General features: G+C 40.2%; 1 protein-coding gene across 1 annotated transcript in view; it reads right to left on the reverse strand.

Annotated features, from left to right (window-relative positions):
* The window catches only part of LOC126282520 (vacuolar protein sorting-associated protein 45), a 105,846-nt gene that overhangs the window by 43,085 nt on the left and 41,349 nt on the right, over nt 1-21,412 (reverse strand). Inside the window, exons 5-6 of the mRNA XM_049982185.1 lie at nt 3,093-3,203; nt 2,883-3,017 (exon numbers count right to left, since the gene is read on the reverse strand). Of these exons, the coding sequence (XP_049838142.1) occupies nt 2,883-3,017; nt 3,093-3,203 (246 nt within the window). The remainder of the gene's footprint in view (nt 1-2,882; nt 3,018-3,092; nt 3,204-21,412) is intronic.

The following is a 21,412-nucleotide window of genomic DNA, read 5'->3' on the forward strand; positions in this document are numbered from 1 at the left end:
ATGTAAGTATTATAATTGAGCTTAATAAAGAAACTTTAACAACAGCAAATATCAATAAAAATTTATTGAAAAATAATAACTCATTCTCTGCACATGGAATTTAGATAAAACACTATAAATGCAGTTTTTACTAAACAAGGCCAGGCTACATCATTAGAAATAATGCATGAGGGTGCTAAATAAATAGAAGAGAACATTCTAAATTCTCAAGTGCTTATATTAATAAGAACCTTAACAGAAAGTGACATGTTACACATCTTCTTCAAGGTATATGCTATGCAACTATTATTTTAAGGATAATAGATTTTGGAGATGAAAATGTAAAGAAATTAACTTTCCCTGTTTTCATTCACTAATGTCTGATGGCATCATATTTTTGGGTAAATCACCATTGAGGACAAAGTATACCCAGGCTTTGTGTGGCACAGTATGGAGTGATGCAACAAGCCATAAAAATCTTTTACCACTTACCCAGTGATTTAAGGAATTTAACACACATTAAAAGTAACTTCAAACACGAACTGAAATTATATCAGTTTGCTCCTTCCACTGCACAGCATACGTACACATCAAAAAAAGATCTGCATCACCTTCGTTCCGAGAGTTCCGGAAACTGTATGGAAAATTGCAATAAAGATCAACATAAACACCACTTCTGCCCTTTTTATTGCTCATAAAAACCGCACATTGAATGTTGCACCACCAAACAGCAAGACCTTCAAGAGATGATGGTCCAGATCGGTGTATACACTGGTACCTCTAATACCCAGTAGCACATCGTCTTGCATTGTTGCATGCCCGTATTCGTCGTGGCATACTATCCACAAGTTCATCAAGACACTGGTAGTCCAGGTTGTCCCGCTCCTCAATGGCGATTTGGTGTAGATCCCTCAGAGTGGTTGGCGGGTCACAGTGTCCGTGAACAGCCCTTTTCAATCTATCCCAGGAATGTTTGATAGGGTTGATGTCTGGAGAACATGCTGGCCACTCTAGTCAAGCGATGTCGTTATCCTGAAGAAAGTTACAAGATGTGCATGATGGAGGCACGAATTGTCAGCCATGAAGACAAATGCCTGGCCAAAATGCTGCTGATATGGTTGCACTATCGGTTGGAGGATGGCATTCATGTATTGTACACCTGTTACAGCACCTTCCATGACCACCAGCAGTGTACTTTGGCCCTCATAATGCCATTCCAAAACAGCAGGGAACTTCCACCTTGCTGCACTCACTGGATACTTTGTCTAAGGCATTCAGCCTGACCAGGTTGCCTATAAAAACATCTCCGATGATTGTCTGGGTGAAGGCATATGCGACACTCATTGGTGAAGAGAACATGATGCCAATGCTGAGCGATCCATTCGGCATGCTGTTGGGCCAATCTGTACCACACTGGATGGTGTCGTGGTTGCAAAGATGAACCTCACCATGGATGTAGGGAGTGTGTTGCACGACACATAGCCTGTAGTGCACAGTTTGATTCATAACATAACATCCTGTGGCAGTTCGAAAAGCATTATTCAACATGGTGGTGTTACTGTCAGGGTTTCTCGGGGGCCACAATCCTTAGGTAGTCGTCATCCACTGTAGTAGTAGTCCTTGGGCGGCCAGAGTGAGGCATGTCATTGACAGTTGCTGTCTTTCTGTATCTCCTCCATGTCCGAACAACATCATTTTGGTTCACTCCAGGACGCCTGGAGAGTTCCCTTGTTGAGAGCCCTTCCTGGCACAAAGTAGCAATGTGGATGCGATTGAACCGTGGTATTGACCATCTAGGCATGGTTGGACTATAGACAACACGAGCCGTGTACCTCCTTCCTGGTGGAATGATGAACTGTTCGGCTGTCGGACCCGTCCCCCCCCCCCCCCCCCCCCCTCCACCTCTCGTCTAAGGGTGCTGCTCATGCATGGTTGTTTACGTCTTTGGGTAGGTTTAGTGACGTCTCTGAACAGTCAAAGGGACTGTGTCTGTGATACAATATCCATAGTCAACGTCTATCTTCAGTAGTTGTGGGAACTGGGATGATGCAAACGTTTTTTGATGTGTGTATTAAAATGTTTTGTGCATGAGTGTGCGTGTTTAGGAGTGAAAGGGAGGAGTTTCAGATGGGTGAGGGTAGGAGGGATATAAGAATGGAGGGGGAAGGATATAGGAGGAAAAGGGGGTGGTTACAGAAGGAGGGAGGCAGAGGGAATAAAGAGGGATGCTGGATATTGTTGAATATAATCACTTTATCTACAAAACCAACAGCTTAACACAATCGTGCAAATGGTCAGCATGTTGCTATCTTTGTCTCTGAGAAAATGCTTCATAATTTAGAAGTTGTCTGATTTCACATCATACGTTGCAGTTATGATCCATACAATATGCAAATATCAAGGCACTGCCGACATATATGCCATGAAAAAGAATTATGCAAGATGAGAGACAGAGGAGGAGGAGGATTATAGCGTAACATCACACTGCTCAATGCCTTTTCTATTCAGTAAAGAACTATCTAACCTCACACAGATATTAACTGAGCAACTGATTTACTGAGCTTGCATTTGAGAGCAGTAACATTCAAAAAACATCTGACGAACCAGATTTATGTTATCCATGGTTCCTTTGCAAATGTAATGACCTTGTCCTGGGGATGTTAAACACTTAATTTCCTTTTTTTACACAGAAATTTACATACAATTCTGGATTTTTCACTGTTTTAAAAGAAAAAGTATGAAGTTTGAAACTTCCTATATCATGAGTTCAAATTCACAAACAATGAAAAGCACGTGAATGAAAAAAAAAAAAAATTGTCAAATGTTCATGCTTGAATGCTTCAAACAAAAATGGATGAAAATTAAAGGTGACAAATGCTGAGCATCTGAGTTCTTTTACTTACAGCAGAATAAAATTCATCTTGCTCAGCAGAGAGTACAACTTCTTTCAGTTCCTTTGAAATGCCAGGAACACCTGAGAGATCAACTCTATTGTTGTTAATAGTCAATAGTTCATGAACCATTGCCTGATAGGTCCACTGAAAAATAAATTTATCTTCAGTAAATGCACAGACAAATGTAAGTTCACTAATTAGTGTCAATCTGCAAAATACCTGATTAAGGAGAGGAGTAACAGGATCATCACGTCTGTCCAAAATCAGTAACACTGGTGGAACTTCTGACTGTCTAAACTCAAAAAGGGATGCTTCTTTAGACAAAACTTCCTGAAACAGTATTTATTATCACTTACTTACAGACCATACATATATCAAATATGAACAGTGATCATATTAACAAAAATAAATAATTTATAAGCTAAGAAAGAATTGAAAAGTGGGCAAAAATACACACAAAAGGATGTGGAAAGGCAGCAGACAAAAATATATGTTATTTGAAAACCCATAATGAAAGTGACAGCAGTAGAGAAAACACACACAAATGCGTGATAGAGGCAGAGAGAGAGAGAGAGAGAGAGAGAGAGAAAGAAAGAGAGAGAGAGAGAGAGAACGAACAGGGACGAGATGTGTTATGAAATCCAGTATTTTCATTATTTTTCATCATAATGCGACAATTTCATTATAAGTGTTCTTAGTTTATATGCCTGTAACATAGATCACAAAAACTGAAAGCTGAACATTCCCTTATGGAACCACAAAGCTCCAGCCACAATCTGCCAACCTATATTACTGTGCAAGGCTGCACACTGTGCCACTTTCCATATTGGAATGACAAGCAGTTTAACAATTACATTTTTGTTGAGAATTGAGTGTATCAGTTGCCATACACTTGACAGAGTCGCATGTATGTTTTGGAATTGAGAGTACTGGCAAGTACTATTTAAAAAAAGTGTGTTTATTGCAGCTATGAGGACCAGGAAAGCAGTATAGCTGCACCTTTTCTCATTTGCTCTTAGCACCACTAAGAGGAAATTTGTAGCTTACTTTACTTTAAAGTTGAAGCTACAAATATTGAGCAATTTTGTAACAGAGAACTAGTGTGTATTAACGAGGATTTCACGAGTTGGAAGCAAAAACCAAACTCAACGATGACAAACACTGCAGCATTCCATTCAAACAACAAATATGCAAACTGCCATCCACCGCTATAATCACAGACAATGAATAAAACTGCAACAACTACTCAAAGTACATGGGCATCACCTGGATAGGTCACTTACATACTGGCACCCTCTTCAGAAAGCAGCTGCAAAGTAAAGAAGCCACAATAATTTATTGCAAAAGCTAATGGGAAATTCTGGGGAACTGATACAATTTCAGGACACCAGCACTGGCTTTAGTTTACACATCATCTACATCCGCATCCGTACTTCACAAGCAACCATTCATCACTTATGAATACCCACAGTCAATTACAGTTTACAGGGTTTTATTACATACAAAGTCTTTGAGCCCCACTCATACCTGGGAACTTGTTTCACTTGCTCGTACCTTCATAAACAGACTTCATTGGGGCACTGCGTCAAAAGCTTTCTGGAAATCTAGGTATATGGAATCTTCCTGTTGCCGTTCACATCCACGGTTCCCATGATGTCATATGAGAAAAACACAAGCTGAGTTTTGGACTAGCAATGTTTTCTAAATCTGTACTTGTCTGTGAACAGAAGCTCTACATCTCACGGAAATTTATTACATTTGGAATGAGAATGTGTTCAAGAATTCTGCAGCAAACCAGAGTTAAGAGTTTTCATCTGTAATTTTATGGGTCTTTTCTTTTACCCTTCTTATATACAGAAGTCACCTGAGCTTTTCCTGCCACTTGGGACTTCATGCTGGGCGAGATACTTGCAATAAATACAAGCTAAGTACAGGGAAAATGCATTAGAGTACTCTCTGTACAACTGAAGTAGGGTTCCATCCAGACCTGACAACATATTTGTTTTCAACTTTCAGTTACTTCTCTACACCAAGAAAGCATATTACTACATCCTCCAAACACGAGTCTGTACAATGATCAAACAATGAAATGAATGCACAATCCTCCAGTGTGAATGATAGCTTAAAAGTAATATTTCCTTTTGCTGTCTCATATTTCCACACCGCATTTGTCAACAAGTGACTAGATAGAAGGCTTCAACCCACTTAACAATTTCATGTATGACCAAAATTTTCTCTGGTTCACAGCAAGATGTTTTTTTAATGTATAACGGTGGTATAGCTGTATGCTTCACACACTGATCTTTCAACAGATGCATGAATTTCTACCAACTTCTGCCGATCACCATCTGTGCATTCTTTTTTGAACCACGAGTGCAACTGTCTCTGCTTCCTCAGCAATTTCCATATTTTCTTATTGAACCACAGTGGGTCTTTTCCACCCTTAATCCACTTACTGAGCCCATATTTCACCACGGCAGGATTTATAATCCATTTAAACTTTGTCCATAATTCCTCCATGACCATCATATTGTAAGTAAAGGATGCCCATTCATTTTCTAAGTGGGAAGCGAAAAACTGCTTATTTGCTCTTTCTCTGAAAAATACTCTCCTAGTCCTGTTGATAGATTTATTAACTTGTGTAGCCACCATGATAACCGTGTCTCTATATTGCCATTGTCAATAAGTCAGTGCTGTCTGAAGCTACAATGTCTAAAATATTTCCGGTGCATTTGGGCTGTAGAACTAGCTGCTCAAGCAAGTTATCAGAAAATATATTCAAAAGTATTTCACAAGACTGCCTATTTAGGCCACCTGCAATGATCCACAGGCACTCAAGTCCATAATAGGTAAGTTAAAGCCATCTCCAACTAATATGACATAACTGGGTTACTTCCACACTAATGCGCATAGATTTTCTTTGGACGACTCTTAAAACTGTCATGGCACCATCACGTGGCTGGTAAAAACAGCCAATAATTAACTTGAGTTCACACTGACCTGTTACACACATCCAGACAATTTCAGTCAGACTCAATTTCAACCTCGAGCGACATTATTTTTGTCAACTGCAAAGGACGCTCCACCTCTTCCAGAACTCTAATTTGTCTTTTTGGTATATGTTTCATGCCTCACTACATATTTCAGAAATTTCTATTTCAGATTTCAGCTAGCTCTCAATTCCAAGAATAATATGAGCATGACAACTTTCCTGAAGGGCAGTACATTCAGGGATTTTGTCAATATTACTTCAACACTTTACTGTTACAATTTTGGCAGTCGAAGTATCTTTACTTTGAACACAGTCTGATTTTACTCTGTGTGTACTGAGTGGCAAGTGTTCATCAGAGGACCTCAAATTACTGCCTGGCACTCAAATTACTACCTGGCCTAAAAGAAAAACCCATGTGCACTCCTCATGTACTCTCCTATCTGAGCAACTGCTTTGTGTAGTGCACTCATGACCTATCAAGAGGAGTCCTAAATTCTCCAAAACAAAAGGCAAGTCCAGAAATCTGCAGCCAAGACTATCACGGAATTGAAGGAGTCACTGGCTCCAAACAAAAAGACCCTGATCAATTCTCAGATTGATGCCGCAAATTGCGATCTGTGCTTGCATCCCACACCCAAGGTCAACAGTCTCCACTACCTCCGCTGAAGATGGTCTCAAAACCCAAGTGACAGACATTGGTGTAGATAAGATCCACATGCTGCACCCTGCATGCTTGATAATTGCAGGCAAAGCCTCCTTTCCTTCACATATCAGATGAGGCCCCCAGCAGACATATTGAGTGCACATTGGATTTCTTTCTGGCCCTGGACACTATGTCCCTATAGGGCTCCATAATGCGCCTAACTTTGGAACTCCAATAACAAGGAAACCCGAAGGAGCGGCCACCTGTTCACTCACTCATACGGTGAATGAGTGAGGCCAGACGGCCATGCTCCACATTGACACTCTGCCTCGAACGATGCTGTGAATGTGTGAATCTACACTTTACATTTACCTTAATGCAAGATTACACCTCAAATACAGAAACATGCACGAAATTTAAGAATAAAAATACAAAAATAACACACAAAAAGCAAAATATGTAACTTGCAGATCTGACGGTGTGTCATAGGCAGCAACTGAATGGATCTCACATCACCTAGTGGATGTCCAATACTGAGTGATTATGCATATTGTATTTGGTATGCCTCTGTTTATTCCCATTCAGTGGTTCCTGGTGCTAAGCAACATCACTCCATCTCAAGTAAGAGAGTGCAAGCTCTCATTTGGTTAAATACAAGAATAGAAAAGAATCACCAGTGAGATGATTTTCAGCAAGATTTTACAAGCCAACTGAAATCCTGTCAACCAGCCTGAAGAACCTCGATTAGTCTGTTAGCTAGTGGTTCCAATCCTGTGGCTGCCTGGAAATTGGAACGGTCATCTTCGCCCAGCAAGGCTGCTTGTAAGGCAAAAACCCAGTTATCAAATTCCCTGACACAATCTTCCTCTGGTCACTTGGTGAAAAGTGAATCTAATCACATGTAGGACAGAGGGAATGGCTGCTACTCTCTACAACTGTGAATAGCGAAACACACTGTGCTGTGAATGCAGTGAGATGGTATAGATGGTGCCACATTTTGTTCAGGGCTGCCCCTTACATGCTTTTGCCAGATCCTTGGACAAATTACACCAAGCTGCTCTAAAGCAACTGCATCATTGGAAAACTTAATAAACTGATCTATTTTTTATTTAACTAAATAATTAATGGAAAATCTCATATAAAGATGTGAAACAAATACTAACAAAGAGATAGAGGGGCTGGCCAGTACTTACCTCAGCTCAGTACAGCCTATAGATACACAAAAAACAACCAAAAATTTACGTTCCTAGCTTTCGGAATAAATGTTCTTTCATCAGGGAGGAGAGAGGGGAAAGAAAGGGAAGAAGGGAAAGTGGATTTAGTTACTCACAACCCAGGTTATGAAGCAACAGGGAAAGGAAAACAGGGAGGGTAGCAAGGATGGAGGCATGGTTGTCAGAGGGAAGCCATAGATATTCATGGGCCGCATGGAGGAGGCTTTCCTGAAGACCCAACATCTGCTTCCCCTGGCCTGGTATAGGTTTATAGATGACATCTTTGTGGTCTGGACTCATGGTGAAGAAACACGCCTTAATTTTCTCCATAACCTCAACTCCTTTACGAATCTGAATTTCACCTGGTCCGTCTCCAAAACCCAAGCCACCTTCCTGGATGTTGACCTTCATCTTGTTGAAGCTCACATCCACACCTCTGTCCATATCAAACCCACAGACAAACAAAGTACCTTCACTTTGATAGCTGCCATCCATTCCACATCAAACACTCCCTTCCCTACAGCCTAGGTATTCGTGGCAAACGTATCTGCTCCAGTGACAAATCCCTCAACAATTACACCAATAACCTGACCAGTGCTTTCCTCTCCCGCAACTATCCTGCAGACCTTGTCCACAAACAGATCTCCCGAGCAATACATTCCTCCCCCGTCCAACAACAATGTTCCTACCCTCAGACCACACAGAAGCATCCCCCTTGTCACCCAATATTATCCTGGCCTCGAATACATCAATAAATTACTCCGCCAGGGATATGACTTTCTCAAGTTAATCCCTGAAATGAGATCATCCCTTGACAAAATTCTCCCCACACCACCCAGAGTTGCCTTTCATCGCCCCCCTAACCTCCGTAACATCCTTGTTAAACCCTACAATATTCCCAGACTACCTTCTCTACCCAGCAGTTCCTACCCCTGTAACCGACCCCGCTGCAAAACCTGCACCATGCATCCCCCCACAACCACCTACTCCAGCCCTGCTACTGGTAAAACATACACAATTCAAGGCAGGGCCACGTGTGAAACTACACATGTCATTTATCAGCTGAAATGCCTGCACTGCACAGTCTTTTACATTGGTATGACAACAACTAAAACTGGCTGAGCGCATGAACGGACACGGACGAACTGTCCGCCTAGGAGACGTCCAATACCCAGTAGCCAAGCATGCCCTCCAGCATAATTCTAGGGACCTAGGAACCTGCTACACCGTATGTGTCATTTGGCTTCTCCCACCCAAAACCAGTCCGTCTGAACTGCGGAGATGGGAACTTGCACTCCAACACATCCTTTCATCCCGCCATCCCCCTGGACTAAACCTACGTTAAACAACCTCACTCCCATTTACTCTTCAGTCTTCTCCTCTTTCCCTTTCCTCTTTAGCCATTCATGCATCTTTTCATCCTACATCTTTATACTATATACCTCTTTACTTCTGTATGCATCCTCTTTGGTTTGAAGCTGGCACAGTACTTACAATAGAATATCTTTGGCTTCCCTCTGACAACCATGCCTCCATCCTTGCTACCCTCCCTGTTTTCCGGAATATCTTTGGCTTCCCTCTGACAACCATGCCTCCATCCTTGCTACCCTCCCTGTTTTTCTTTCCCTGTTGCTTCATAACCTGGGTTGTAAGTAACTAAATCCACTTTCCCTTCTTCCCTTTCTTTCCCTCTCTCCTCCCTGATGAAGAAACATTTATTCCGAAAGCTAGGAACGTAAATTTTCGGTTGTCTTTTGTGTATCTATCGGCTGTACTGAGCTGAGGTAAGTACTGGCTAGCCCCTCTATCTCTTTGTTAGTATTTTTATTTAACTAGTTATTTATAACTTCTTTGTTTATGATTGTTAATGGACTTGCTACACGGACGTTTGAGTCACAGCTCCCGTACAAGATAAGTAATTTTAGTAGTAATAAACTGTTTCTAACACTTGAAACTAATTTATTACATTAATTTAAGTGCTCTTCAAGCGTACCATTAAAAGTTTTTGTCTTACTCACGTATTTTCACAGTAGTCAAGCAAAGTTCGTTTTGTTTACATATCGCGGCCAGGCCAAACTTTTGAGCTTTCAGATTAAACTTCATACCGCAATTTTAAGTGCATTTACTGATAGTTTAGCGTGCCAAATACGTTTGCTGCCCCTTTATATCTGTAGAGTATCGTCATCTCTTAAGTAATTTCCAGTAAGAAACTTCTGAACGATTGTTTACATTGTCGCGAGTAGGCCTAATTTTTTGTACATGTATTTTGATTGTTTTCCGGTAACTTAATTGTCTTTCTGTCACTAAAATCGATTTGTACCATGAGTGTAAAGTGCCTGACGTGCCGTAGAATCGTTAGCTCCGGGGTCTGGTGTGATGGATGTAGTAACTTTTTTCATTGGAGAGATTGTAGTGGCGTGGGAATTGGGAAAATGAGCGAGACTCATCAGTGGTTCTGTAGGCTATGCAGTAGAGATAGAAATATTGTGGAACAGGAGGGGAAAATTGCTGCCCTTCAGGCTGAGTTAGATGAGGCTAGATGAGAACTGTGCAGGTTAAGGGGGGAGAAGGGTAAACAGGGGTGGGAAGTGGCAACAGGCATAAGGAACAGGCCAAGAAATTCTTGTGACAGCTTTGTTATTAATGTACAAAATAGGTTTGATCTGTTGCCTCAGTCGGAAACTGATGAGCCTCTCACAGAAGTAGATGTAGACAGGGCTCAACAAGCTTTCAGCAGCAAATTGAATAAGAAGGTAGGGAAGTGTGCAAAGAGAAAGAAAGTCTTGTTGCTAGGTAGTTCGCATGCTAGGGGTGTGGGCCAACTTCTGCAGGATGAATTAGGGTCAGAATACCAGGTCACAAGTTTTTTCACACCTAGTGCTGGACTGGGGCAGGTTACAGAGGATTTAGGTTCACTATGTAGAGGCTTTACTAAGGAAGATACCGTGGTTATTGTGGGTGGGCCGGGCAACAGTATTGACAAAGATCCAGGGTACAGCATAGAGTGTGACCTGGCAAATATTGCATTGGCATCGAGTCATACCAGTGTTGGGTTTGTGTCGGTTCTGGAGCACCACGACCGGCCTCATTTGAGCTCTTCTGTCAGGAAAGTTAATTTCGAGTTGGAACGGCTACTTGGATCTGATGCGGGTTCACACATTGGTGTGGTTCCTGTTGATTCACTCTGTAGGTGGGACTATACTAGACATGGCCTACACCTCAACAAGAAGGGGAAGGGTAAACTGGCTGGGCTGATAGCAGGAAATTTAAAGGGGGGAGGAACTACATCTCATGGTGGTAACTCTTTTTTAGTGTAAGATCAGTGTCCAGTGGGAAAATCAGCCAGGCAAGTACTAAAGATGTTAAAAAAGTTCAAGATACTCACAAAAGTAAAATGAAAAATGTTAGTATATTTCATCAAAATATTGGGGGATTGAAGAATAAAATTGATGAGCTTCTGCTTTGTTTAGAAGATATAGAAACTGAGAATGTAATAGATGTACTATGCCTGTCTGAGCATCACATTGTCATTGATATGCAAAAGGTTAGCATCAATGGGTACAAATTAGCTGCACATGTAAGTAGAGATAATATGATGAGAGGAGGAGTTGCCATGTATGTCAAAAGCTTCCACAGCACAAAACATTTAGAAACTAAAAAAATTTGTGTAGAGCAACATACGGAAGCATGTGCCACTGAACTAAAACTAAAAGATGGCACTTTCATAATTGTAACAGTGTATAGGTCCCCCTCAGGGAATTTCCAGCTATTTCTAGAAAACTTGGATGCTTTGTTGTGCTATCTGTCAGACAGAGGGAAGCAAATTATCATTTGTGGGGATTTCAATGTTGATTCCCTGAAAGAGTGTGATAGGAAGAATGACCTTGTAGTATTACTCAGTTCTTTCAATTTGAGCTCCATCATTGATTTTCCTACTCGGATAACAAAGAACAGCAGGACATTGATAGATAACTTTTTTATACACCAAGATAAGTTTAAGAACATAAATGCTTATCCTGTTGAGAATGGTCTTTCAGATCATGGTGCACAGCTAGTTACAGTACATGGCATAGCTCCATGCAGTATATCAAATCAGAATTTCAAAGTAGTGCGTTCAATTAACAATATAAATACTGCAAATTGTAGGGAAAGACTAAAGGAGCTAGACTGGGATGAAGTGTATATAGAACCCGATGCAAACTTGAAATATAACTTATTTCACGATACATTTTTAAGGGTATTTGAAAATTGTTTTCCCAAGAAAACAGTGAAACATAATTCCAAGAAAACATATAAAAAACCTTGGCTAACTAAAGGAATAAGAATATCTTGCAACCGTAAAAGAGAACTGTATCTAACAGCAAGAGGGAGTACTGACCCCGAAATTGTTCAACATTATAAAAACTATTGTGCGGTACTAAGAAAAGTTATTAAAAAGTCCAGAAGCATGTGTATCATGTCTGAGATCAGTAACTCTGATAATAAAATTAAAGCAATTTGGAATATTACTGAAAGGGAAACAGGGCAAAAAGGAGCACAGGAAGACTTCAGTGCCATAAAACTGAATGACAAGTGTACTAACAAACAATCTGAAATTGGAAATATTTTCAATAATCATTTTTTAAATGTTGTGGAGAAAGTAGGATCTAGATCTTCACTAGAAGAGGCAAGGCTTCTAATAGAAGAGGCCATACCTGTGCAGTTTGAAACAACTGTATTTCCACGAACCTCTCCCTCTGAAATCAGTAAAATAATAAACTCACTGAAAAGTAAAAGCTCTTACGGAATTGATGGCATTTCCAGCAAGATACTTAAAGCTTGTTCCCCACAGATAAGTAGGATTCTCAGCCACGTATGTAATATCTCTTTGGAGCAGGGTGTTTTTCCCGATAGACTGAAATAAGCCATTGTAAAACCATTGCATAAAAAGGGGGATACGTTGGATGTCAACAACTATCGCCCAATCTCTCTTCTGAAGCTCTATCAAAAAGTTTTGAGAAAGTAATGTATTCAAGAGTAACCTCCCATATATGTAAAAATAAAGTACTAACAAAATGTCAGTTTGGTTTTCAGAAAGGCTTTTCAACAGAAAATGCTATATACGCTTTCACTGATCAAATATTAAATGCTCTGAATAACCGGACATCACCCATTGGTATTTTTTGTGATCTCTCAAAGACCTTTGACTGTGTAAATCATGGAATTCTTTTAGATAAGCTAAATCGTTATGGTTTGAGGGGGGCAGTGCACAAATGGTTTAATTCATACTTAACCGGAAGAATGCAGAAAGTTGAAATAAGTGGTTCATGTAATGTTAATACAACAGCTGATTCCTCAAACTGGGGGGCTATCAAGCACGAGGTCCCACAGGGTTCGGTCTTAGGTCCTTTACTGTTCTTGATATACATTAATGACTTACCATTCCATATTGATGAGGATGCAAAGTTAGTTCTTTTTGCTGATGATACAAGTATAGTAATAACATCCAAAAACCAAGAACTAAGTGATGTAATTGTAAATGATGTTTTTCACAAAATTATTAAGTGGTTCTCAGCAAACGGACTCTCTTTAAATTTTGATAAAACGCAGTATATACAGTTCCGTACAGTAAATGGCACAATTCCAGTAATAAATATAGACTTTGAACAGAAGTCTGTAGCTAAGGTAGAATTTTCAAAATTTTTAGGTGTGTCCATTGATGAGAGGTTAAACTGGAAGCAACACATTGATGGTCTGCTGAAATGTCTGAGTTTGGCTACGTATGCTATTAGGGTTATTGCAAATTTTGGTGATAAGAATCTCAGTAAATTAGCTTACTATGCCTACTTTCATTCACTGCTTTCGTATGGCATCATATTCTGGGGTAATTCATCATTGAGTAGAAAAGTATTCATTGCTCAAAAACGTGTAATCAGAATAATTGCTGGAGCCCACCCACGGTCATCCTGCAGACATCTAAGGATCTAGGAATCCTCACAGTAACCTCACAGTATATATATTCACTTATGAAATTTGTTGTTAATAATCCAGCCCAGTTCAAAAGTAATAGCAGTGTGCATAGCTATAACACCAGGAGAAAGGATGATCTTCACTATGCAGGGTTAAATCTGACTTTGGCACAGAAGGGGGTAAATTATGCTGCCACAAAAGTCTTTGGTCACCTACCAAACAGCATCAAAAGCCTGACAGATAGTCAACCAACATTTAAAAATAAATTAAAAGAATTTCTAGACGACAACTCCTTCTACTTATTGTCTGAATTTTTAGATATAAATTAAGGGAGGGGAAAAAACTAACTTAAGCATTAGTGTCATGCAATATTTTGTGTAATGTAATATCTTATACAGACATCTTTCATTAACCTGACACGTTCCACATCATTACGAACTGTCGTATTCATGATCTATGGAACAAGTATTAATCTAATCTAATCTAATCTAATCTAATACCCTTAACTGCATATGGGTGTTGATATAAGTCAACGGGGCAGTTGAAAATGTGTGCCCCGACCGGGACTCGAACCCGGGATCTCCTGCTTACACGGCAGATGCTCTATCCATCTGGGACAGAGACACAGAGGATAGTGCGAATGCAGAGATTTATCTCTGGCATGTCTCCTGTGAGGCCCACATTCCCAACTTGTCCTCCACTATATTTATAGTGTCCATGCCCATTATACTCATTACTCACAGCTTTTGCCGATTCCCATAGAGTTCAGGCACTGTTTGTGCATCTGCACAGAAGATGATGGTCAAACGGCAAATGAGCCTTAACTATATATAAGGCTCACCAGCCATTTGACCGTCTTCTGTGCTTGTACACACACACACACACACACACACACACACACACACACACACACACACACACACACACAAAACAAATGCAGTCTCTGGCAACTGAGACCACACTGCGCGGCGGCTTCAGTTGTCTGATACTGCAGTCATGTGTGTGAGTTGCATTTGCGTGGAATGTTTATTGTCTATTGTCGACGAAGGCCTTAATGGTCGAAAGCTATAATTGTGAGGTTTTTTTTTGTTGCACATATCTGCGTCTCAAGCATCTCCGCTCTATAATGAGTAGCAACTTTGCTTCTCATAATATAGAGTGATTTAAAGTGGAAACACCATATAAAACTAATTGTAGGGAAGGTACAAGACTGACATATTCAGTGGATGAATCCTCAGTAGCATAATCCAATCACAAAGTAGGTAGCTTACAAAGGACTTATTAGACTACTATTTGAAAACTGCTCTTCAGTCTGGGACATGTACCAGAAAGGATTGGTACAGGAAATAGAGAATATCCAAAAGTAAGCAGCAAGTTGTTATAGGTTCATTTTGTAATTGTGTTAGTATCATGGAGATGCTCATCCAACCTCAGTTTCAAAGGATACAATAATTTCCTAGAAAACTCAACCAATACATTGCTGTCTCCTATGTATATCTTGCAAAAAGTCAATGAAGGTAAACTTAGCGATATTACAGTTCACATGGAGGGTTATTACACCAATTGCAACTGTAACAACAGGGAAATGAAGGGGAGGGGCAGGGGGTGGGAGATGGCAGCAGTACACATTACAAGGTATCCTTCACTACAGGTCATAAGCTGACTTGTGTAGTATAAACATAAATGTTGTGCTCTAGGGCGCAAATAAATATTAAAAAAAAGAGTTGAGGGGCATGAAATGGAAGCAGTGGTTGGGAACGGAGTGAGACAGGGTTGCAGCCTATACCCGATGTTATTCAATCTGTATATTGAGCAAGCAGTAAGGGAAACAAAAGAAAAATTTGGAGTAGGTATTAAAGTCCATGGAGAAGAAATAAAAACATTGAGGTTCGCTGATGACATTGTAATTCTGTCAGAGACAGCAAAGGACCTAGAAGAGCAGCTGAATGGAATGGACAGAGTCTTGAAAGGAGGGTATAAGATGAACATCAACAGAAGCAAAACAAGGATAATGGAATGTAGTCGAATTAAGTCGGGTGATGCTGAGGGAATTAGATTAGGAAATGAGACACATAAAGTAGTAAAGGTGTTTTGCTATTTGGGGAGCAAAAAAACTGATGATGGTCAAAGTAGAGGAGATATAAAATGTAGCCTGGCAATGGCAAGGAAAGCGTTTCTGAAGAAGAAAAATTTGTTAACACTGAATACAGATTTAAGTGCCGGAAGTCGTTTCTAAAAGTATTTGTATGGAGTGTAGCCATGTATGGAAGTGAAACATGGACGATAAATAGTTTGGACAAGAAGAGAATAGAAGCTTTCAAAATGTGGTGCTACAGAAGAATGCTGAAGATTAGATGGGTAGATCACATAACTAATGAGGAGGTATTGAATAGAATTGGGGAGAAGAGGAGTTTGTGGCACAACTTGACTAGAAGAAGGGATCGATTGGTAGGACATGTTCTGAGGCGTCAAGGGATCACCGATTTAGAATTGGTGGGCAGTGTGGAGGGGAAAAATCGTAGAGGGAGGCCAAGAGATGAGTACACTAAGAAGATCCAGAAGGATGTAGGTTGCAGTAAGTACTGGGAGATAAAGAAGCTTGCACAGGATAGAGTAGCATGGAGAGCTGCATCAAACTAGTCTCAGGACTGAAGACCACAACAACAACACATGTTTTTACAGAGGATTAAATGCCTTTTACACTAAAAAAGAAATTGTTCAAACCAAATCACAAAACAGGAAGTGTTTTATGTAGGTGTCTCTGTCACTGAATATTTTTGTCTGTCAAAAAAAAGGTTGGGTATTATAAAATGTGGCAACTGACTCTCAAAAAATAGTTTAACTATATAATCTCAGAAGGTTCAGCAGATTGGTAGCTTCCTCTCTAAAGCCCTGACACTCATCCAATGTGCCCATATTACAGATACCACATGATGTATATTGTGAGAAAAGTGCGGCTGTTATGCTTAAGTTTCTTAGCAACCTTCCACAGAACAACTGGCTACCATTATCAGAAGTGAAAGAAAAAAAAACATTTAGATGCTCACTCTGCAGTACTGAATAAAATTAAGTTCACAGCAGCAATTACGTTCAAAATGTATCACTGTACTCTAAGGTATAATTTTATATAGAAAGCAGTTTAGAAAGGTAAGAATGATAATTTAGATACCTATTTTCTGGCACTATGAGGAATTGTCTTAACAGCTAAAATAGAGCACATACTTCCAATTAAACTTAAGAGCTGCTCGTTTAATGTAAAATAACATTCTCCAAATAGGGTATCCTAAAACAAATATTCAACAAAAACCAGAAACTGATGGAGCCACTAACCAAAAAAGAAATTTATGCATTAGAGGATAGTGACCTGTGTAAAATAGGGTGCAACATTAGCTTGTTACATCAGATCAACAATGAGTTACGTCATGGCATAGCTCTTTTTAATCAATTCCATCACAGAATAGGGAGCTGACAGTTTATGAAGGGAATGCAGCGCGCACTGGTACTGTACTTACAAAGCCTTCTTGACTGTTCCACCAGCTTTTATGTTTCTTTAATTCCAGAATTCAACAGACCACCTCCAATTATGTAGCTAGTGATTAGAGTCTACAATTTTTTAGAACATAGTTGGAATAAAATGATTTAAATTCAGTTACAATAAAAGAATTAGTCTTGATTGCGAAACAGAAGAAAGTTTACCTGAGCTGATGACTGTGCCTTCCGGTTTACAGTTCAGCTCTGCTCAGTGCCTCTGCAGATCACTGAAGGAGGTGCTTTATGGTCTGAAGATTATCTGTATAGATCGAAATCAGTCACCACCAATAAACTGTCTTCTATTTTGCGATCAAGACAGATTTTTTTCATTATAGATGAGAGTGTTCTTTGGGCTCAAATCATTTTCTCTGTTGAGTACACCTACTAGATTGCTGAAAGTACAATTGGGAGGGGAGGGTTGGAATGACAAAATTTTGTCCTCAAGAGTCCTCGCCAGTGTCTTTGGGGTCAAATACATCCAAGCACTACATACAGTGATGTTGTCTGGGAGGTGAATGCCACAAATAGAGAGAAAAACTGAGAGTACCATAAAAAAATTAGTCTATTAAGAATTATCACTACTCACAATGTTATAACTATTTTCGTTCCTTCAGATGCTACAAAATAAACTATATTGGGAATGCATTCTTTTTGTATAGCAAATTCAAAGTAGATCTGTAAAGGAATCAAGGTGCTACTTTGCTATGGTACTGACAAAAAGAAAACCCTTAGTGGAAATGCTTGGATAACACAAGAGTACAAAATATAATAATACAGTGAAAGAAGTCAGGAAAAGGAAGTCCAGACACCTAAAAAAAATGAGACTGATAGAAGAAGCAAAATGGATAAACAAGAAGGGCTAGGAGAGAAATGCAAAACTGAAGCAATCGTTACTGTACAAAATTAAACAATTTTTCAAGGAAGGAGAAGCAGCTGTATAAAGAGCTCAGATGGCAAGCCATTACTAACCAAAGAAATGAAGGCTGAAAAATTGAATATATAGATGAATTACATAACAGAAAGAAACTTTAAGACAACATTATGGAAAGGGAAGAGGAAATGGATGGAGATGAAATGGGGGGTGAGATGCTGCAAGATCAATTTGACAGAGTACTGAAGGTTCTACATCAGATCAAGGCACCTCAAAATTATGTAGATTACTGGGAGTACGAATCATGACAAAACTGTTCCACCTAGTATGCATGATATATGATACAGGTGAAATACTCTCAGGCTTCAGAAAGAATGGAATAATCCTAAAACAAAAGTAGTTAGATGCAGACAGGTATGAGTATTACTAGACCATCATTTTAATAAATCATTGTTACAAAATACTACACATTATACAAGAACAGAACAAGTGCTACATTGTGATCAAAAGTATACGGACACCCCCAAAAACATACGCTTTTCATATAAGGTGCATTGTGCTGCCACCTACTGCCAGGTACTCCATATCAGCAATCTCAGTAGTCATTAGACATCGCGAGAGAGCAGAATACGGTGCTCTGCGGAACTCACGGACTTCAAATGTGGTCAGTTGATTGGGAATAACTTGCATCATATGTCTGTACGCGAGATTTCCACACTCCTAAACATTCCTAGGTCCGCTGTTTCTGATGTGATAATGAAGTGGAAACATGAAGGGACATGTACAGCACAAAAGCGTACAGTCTGACTTCGTCTGTTGACTGACAGAGACAGCCGACAGTTGAAGAGGGTCATAATGTGTAATAGGCAGACAACTATCCAGACCATCACACAGGAATTCCAAACTCCATCAGGATCCATTGCAAGTACTATGACAGTTAGGCAAGGAGGTGAGAAAACTTGGATTTCAATAGTCGAGTGCTCCTCATAAGTCACACATCACGCCACTAAATGCCAAACGACACCTCGCTTGGTGTAAGGAGCGTAAACATTGGATGACTGGAAAGTGGAAAAACATTGTGTGGAGTGATGAATCGCAGTACACATTGTGGCAATCTGATGGCAGGATGTGGATATGGCAAATGCCCGGTGAACGTCACCTGAGCGTGTTTAGTCCCAACAGTAAAATTCGGAGGCGGTGGCGTTATGGTGTGGTCGTGTTTTTCATGGAAGGGTCTTGCACCTCTTGTTGTACTGCATGGCATTACCACAGCACAGGCTTACACTGATGTTTTAAGCGCCTTCTTACATCCCACTGTTTAAGAGTAATTCTTAGATGGCAACTGCATCTTTCAAAACTATCGAGCACCTGTTCATAATTCACTGCCTGTGGCGGAGTCGTTACACGACAATAACATCCCTGTAGGATGTTTTGGGACACCGACTTTGTGCCAGACCTTACCAAACAACATTGATCTTTCCCCTCAGTGCAGCACTCAGTGCAGCCATTCCCCAAGAAACCTTCCAGCACATGACTGAACATATGCCTGCGAGAATGGAAGCTGTTATCAAGGCTAAGGGTGGGCCAACACCACACTGAATTCCAGCATTGCCAATGGAGGGCATCATGAACTTTTAAGTCATTTTCAGCCAGGTGTCCAGATACTTTTGAGCACATATTTCAGAAAGCAAGTCATTAATATCACCCGACACTAAGATGATGAGAGAGACACAATGTAAGAAGAAAACACATGTTTTAGGAGTCCTGCAGAGACAGTTCTGGTGTGGCACAGATAACAGGCAAGGAGCTGAACGATTGGTACAACTATTGATCTGATAGAATTAAAATTTCATTGAGACGTACGAGTCTCAACTTTATCTTCAATAATGATGCAAGCTGAAGAAATGAATTAAAATTTGTGCCATTCCCAGGACTTGAACCCAGATCTCCTGCTTATTAGGCAGATGTGCTAACCATTACACCACCATAGCAGCACGGCTAACACTGCTGCACGGATTGCCCTAGTCCAGTGCCCTCTCTAACAAAAACTTCAATTCATGCATTCCACCCATTCTCCCCTTCTTAAGGCATGATTTTCTCACTATGTACAAAACTGGGATGCTATTCCAACACTGGAGAGCCTCAGCATGACTGACAATTTAAGAAGGGGAAAATGGGCTGAAGGCACGAATTACAGTTTGTGTTAGGGAGGGCATTGGACTATGTTAGTCCACGCAGCTGTGTTAACCATACTGCAACGATTGTGTAACGGCGAGCACATTTGCCTTGTAACTACATCTACATCTACATCCATACTCCGCAAGCCACCTGACGGTGTGTGGCGGAGGGTACCCTGAGTACCTCTATCGGTTCTCCCTTCTATTCCAGTCTCGTATTGTACGTGGAAAGAAGGATTGTCGGTATGCTTCTGTGTGGGCTCTAATCTCTCTGATTTTATCCTCATGGTCTCTTCATGAGATATACGTAGGAGGGAGCAATATACTGCTTGACTCTTCGGTGAAGGTATGTTCTCGGAGCTTTAACAAAAGCTCGTACCGAGCTACTGAGCGTCTCTCCTGCTGTGTCTTCCACTGGAGTTTATCTATCATCTCCGTAAAGCTTTCGCGATTACTAAATGTTCCTGTAACGAAGCACACTGCTCTCCGTTGGATCTTCTCTATCTCTTCTATCAACCCTATCTGGTGCGGATCCCACACTGCTGAGTAATATTCAAGCAGTGGGCGAACAAGCGTACTGTAGCCTACTTCCTTTGTTGTCGGATTGCATTTCCTTAGGATTCTTCCAATGAATCTCAGTCTGGCATCCGTAAGCTGGAGACTCAGGTTCAAGTCCCAGCCGTTTCACAAATTTTAATTCATTTCTTCAGCTTCAATCACTATCAAAGATCAGTAAACTGTTTCAAGCATTGTTTTCAGAGACTTGGTGACTGTGCTGAAAAACAGTTTCATGTGTCTTTGTCACTTTGAAGTGTAATGCAGTATTCAATGAAAGTTGCTTGTCCTTCCATGATAACGCATATTTACTTTTTGAAGTCCCTTCGTAACAGTCAACTTGGGGAGTATCAATCTGCAGTCCTGATAAATATAGGGACACTGAGCAATACTGACCCAATGACTTAGTTTAGAGGCTAAACTAACACTAAAACTACATTATGGCATTGGTAGATCTAGAGAGACTTTTGACAATGTTGAATGGCATACCCTCTTTGGAACTATAGAGTAAAATGGAACAAAATACTAAGAGTAGAAGGTTATTTACAATTTGTACAGAATGCAGACTGCATTGTGTGAGTCTAAGGAAATAAGCGGGAGGTAGTAA

This window comes from Schistocerca gregaria, chromosome 7 (assembly GCF_023897955.1).
Source record: "Schistocerca gregaria isolate iqSchGreg1 chromosome 7, iqSchGreg1.2, whole genome shotgun sequence".
Lineage (NCBI taxonomy): Eukaryota > Metazoa > Arthropoda > Insecta > Orthoptera > Acrididae > Schistocerca > Schistocerca gregaria.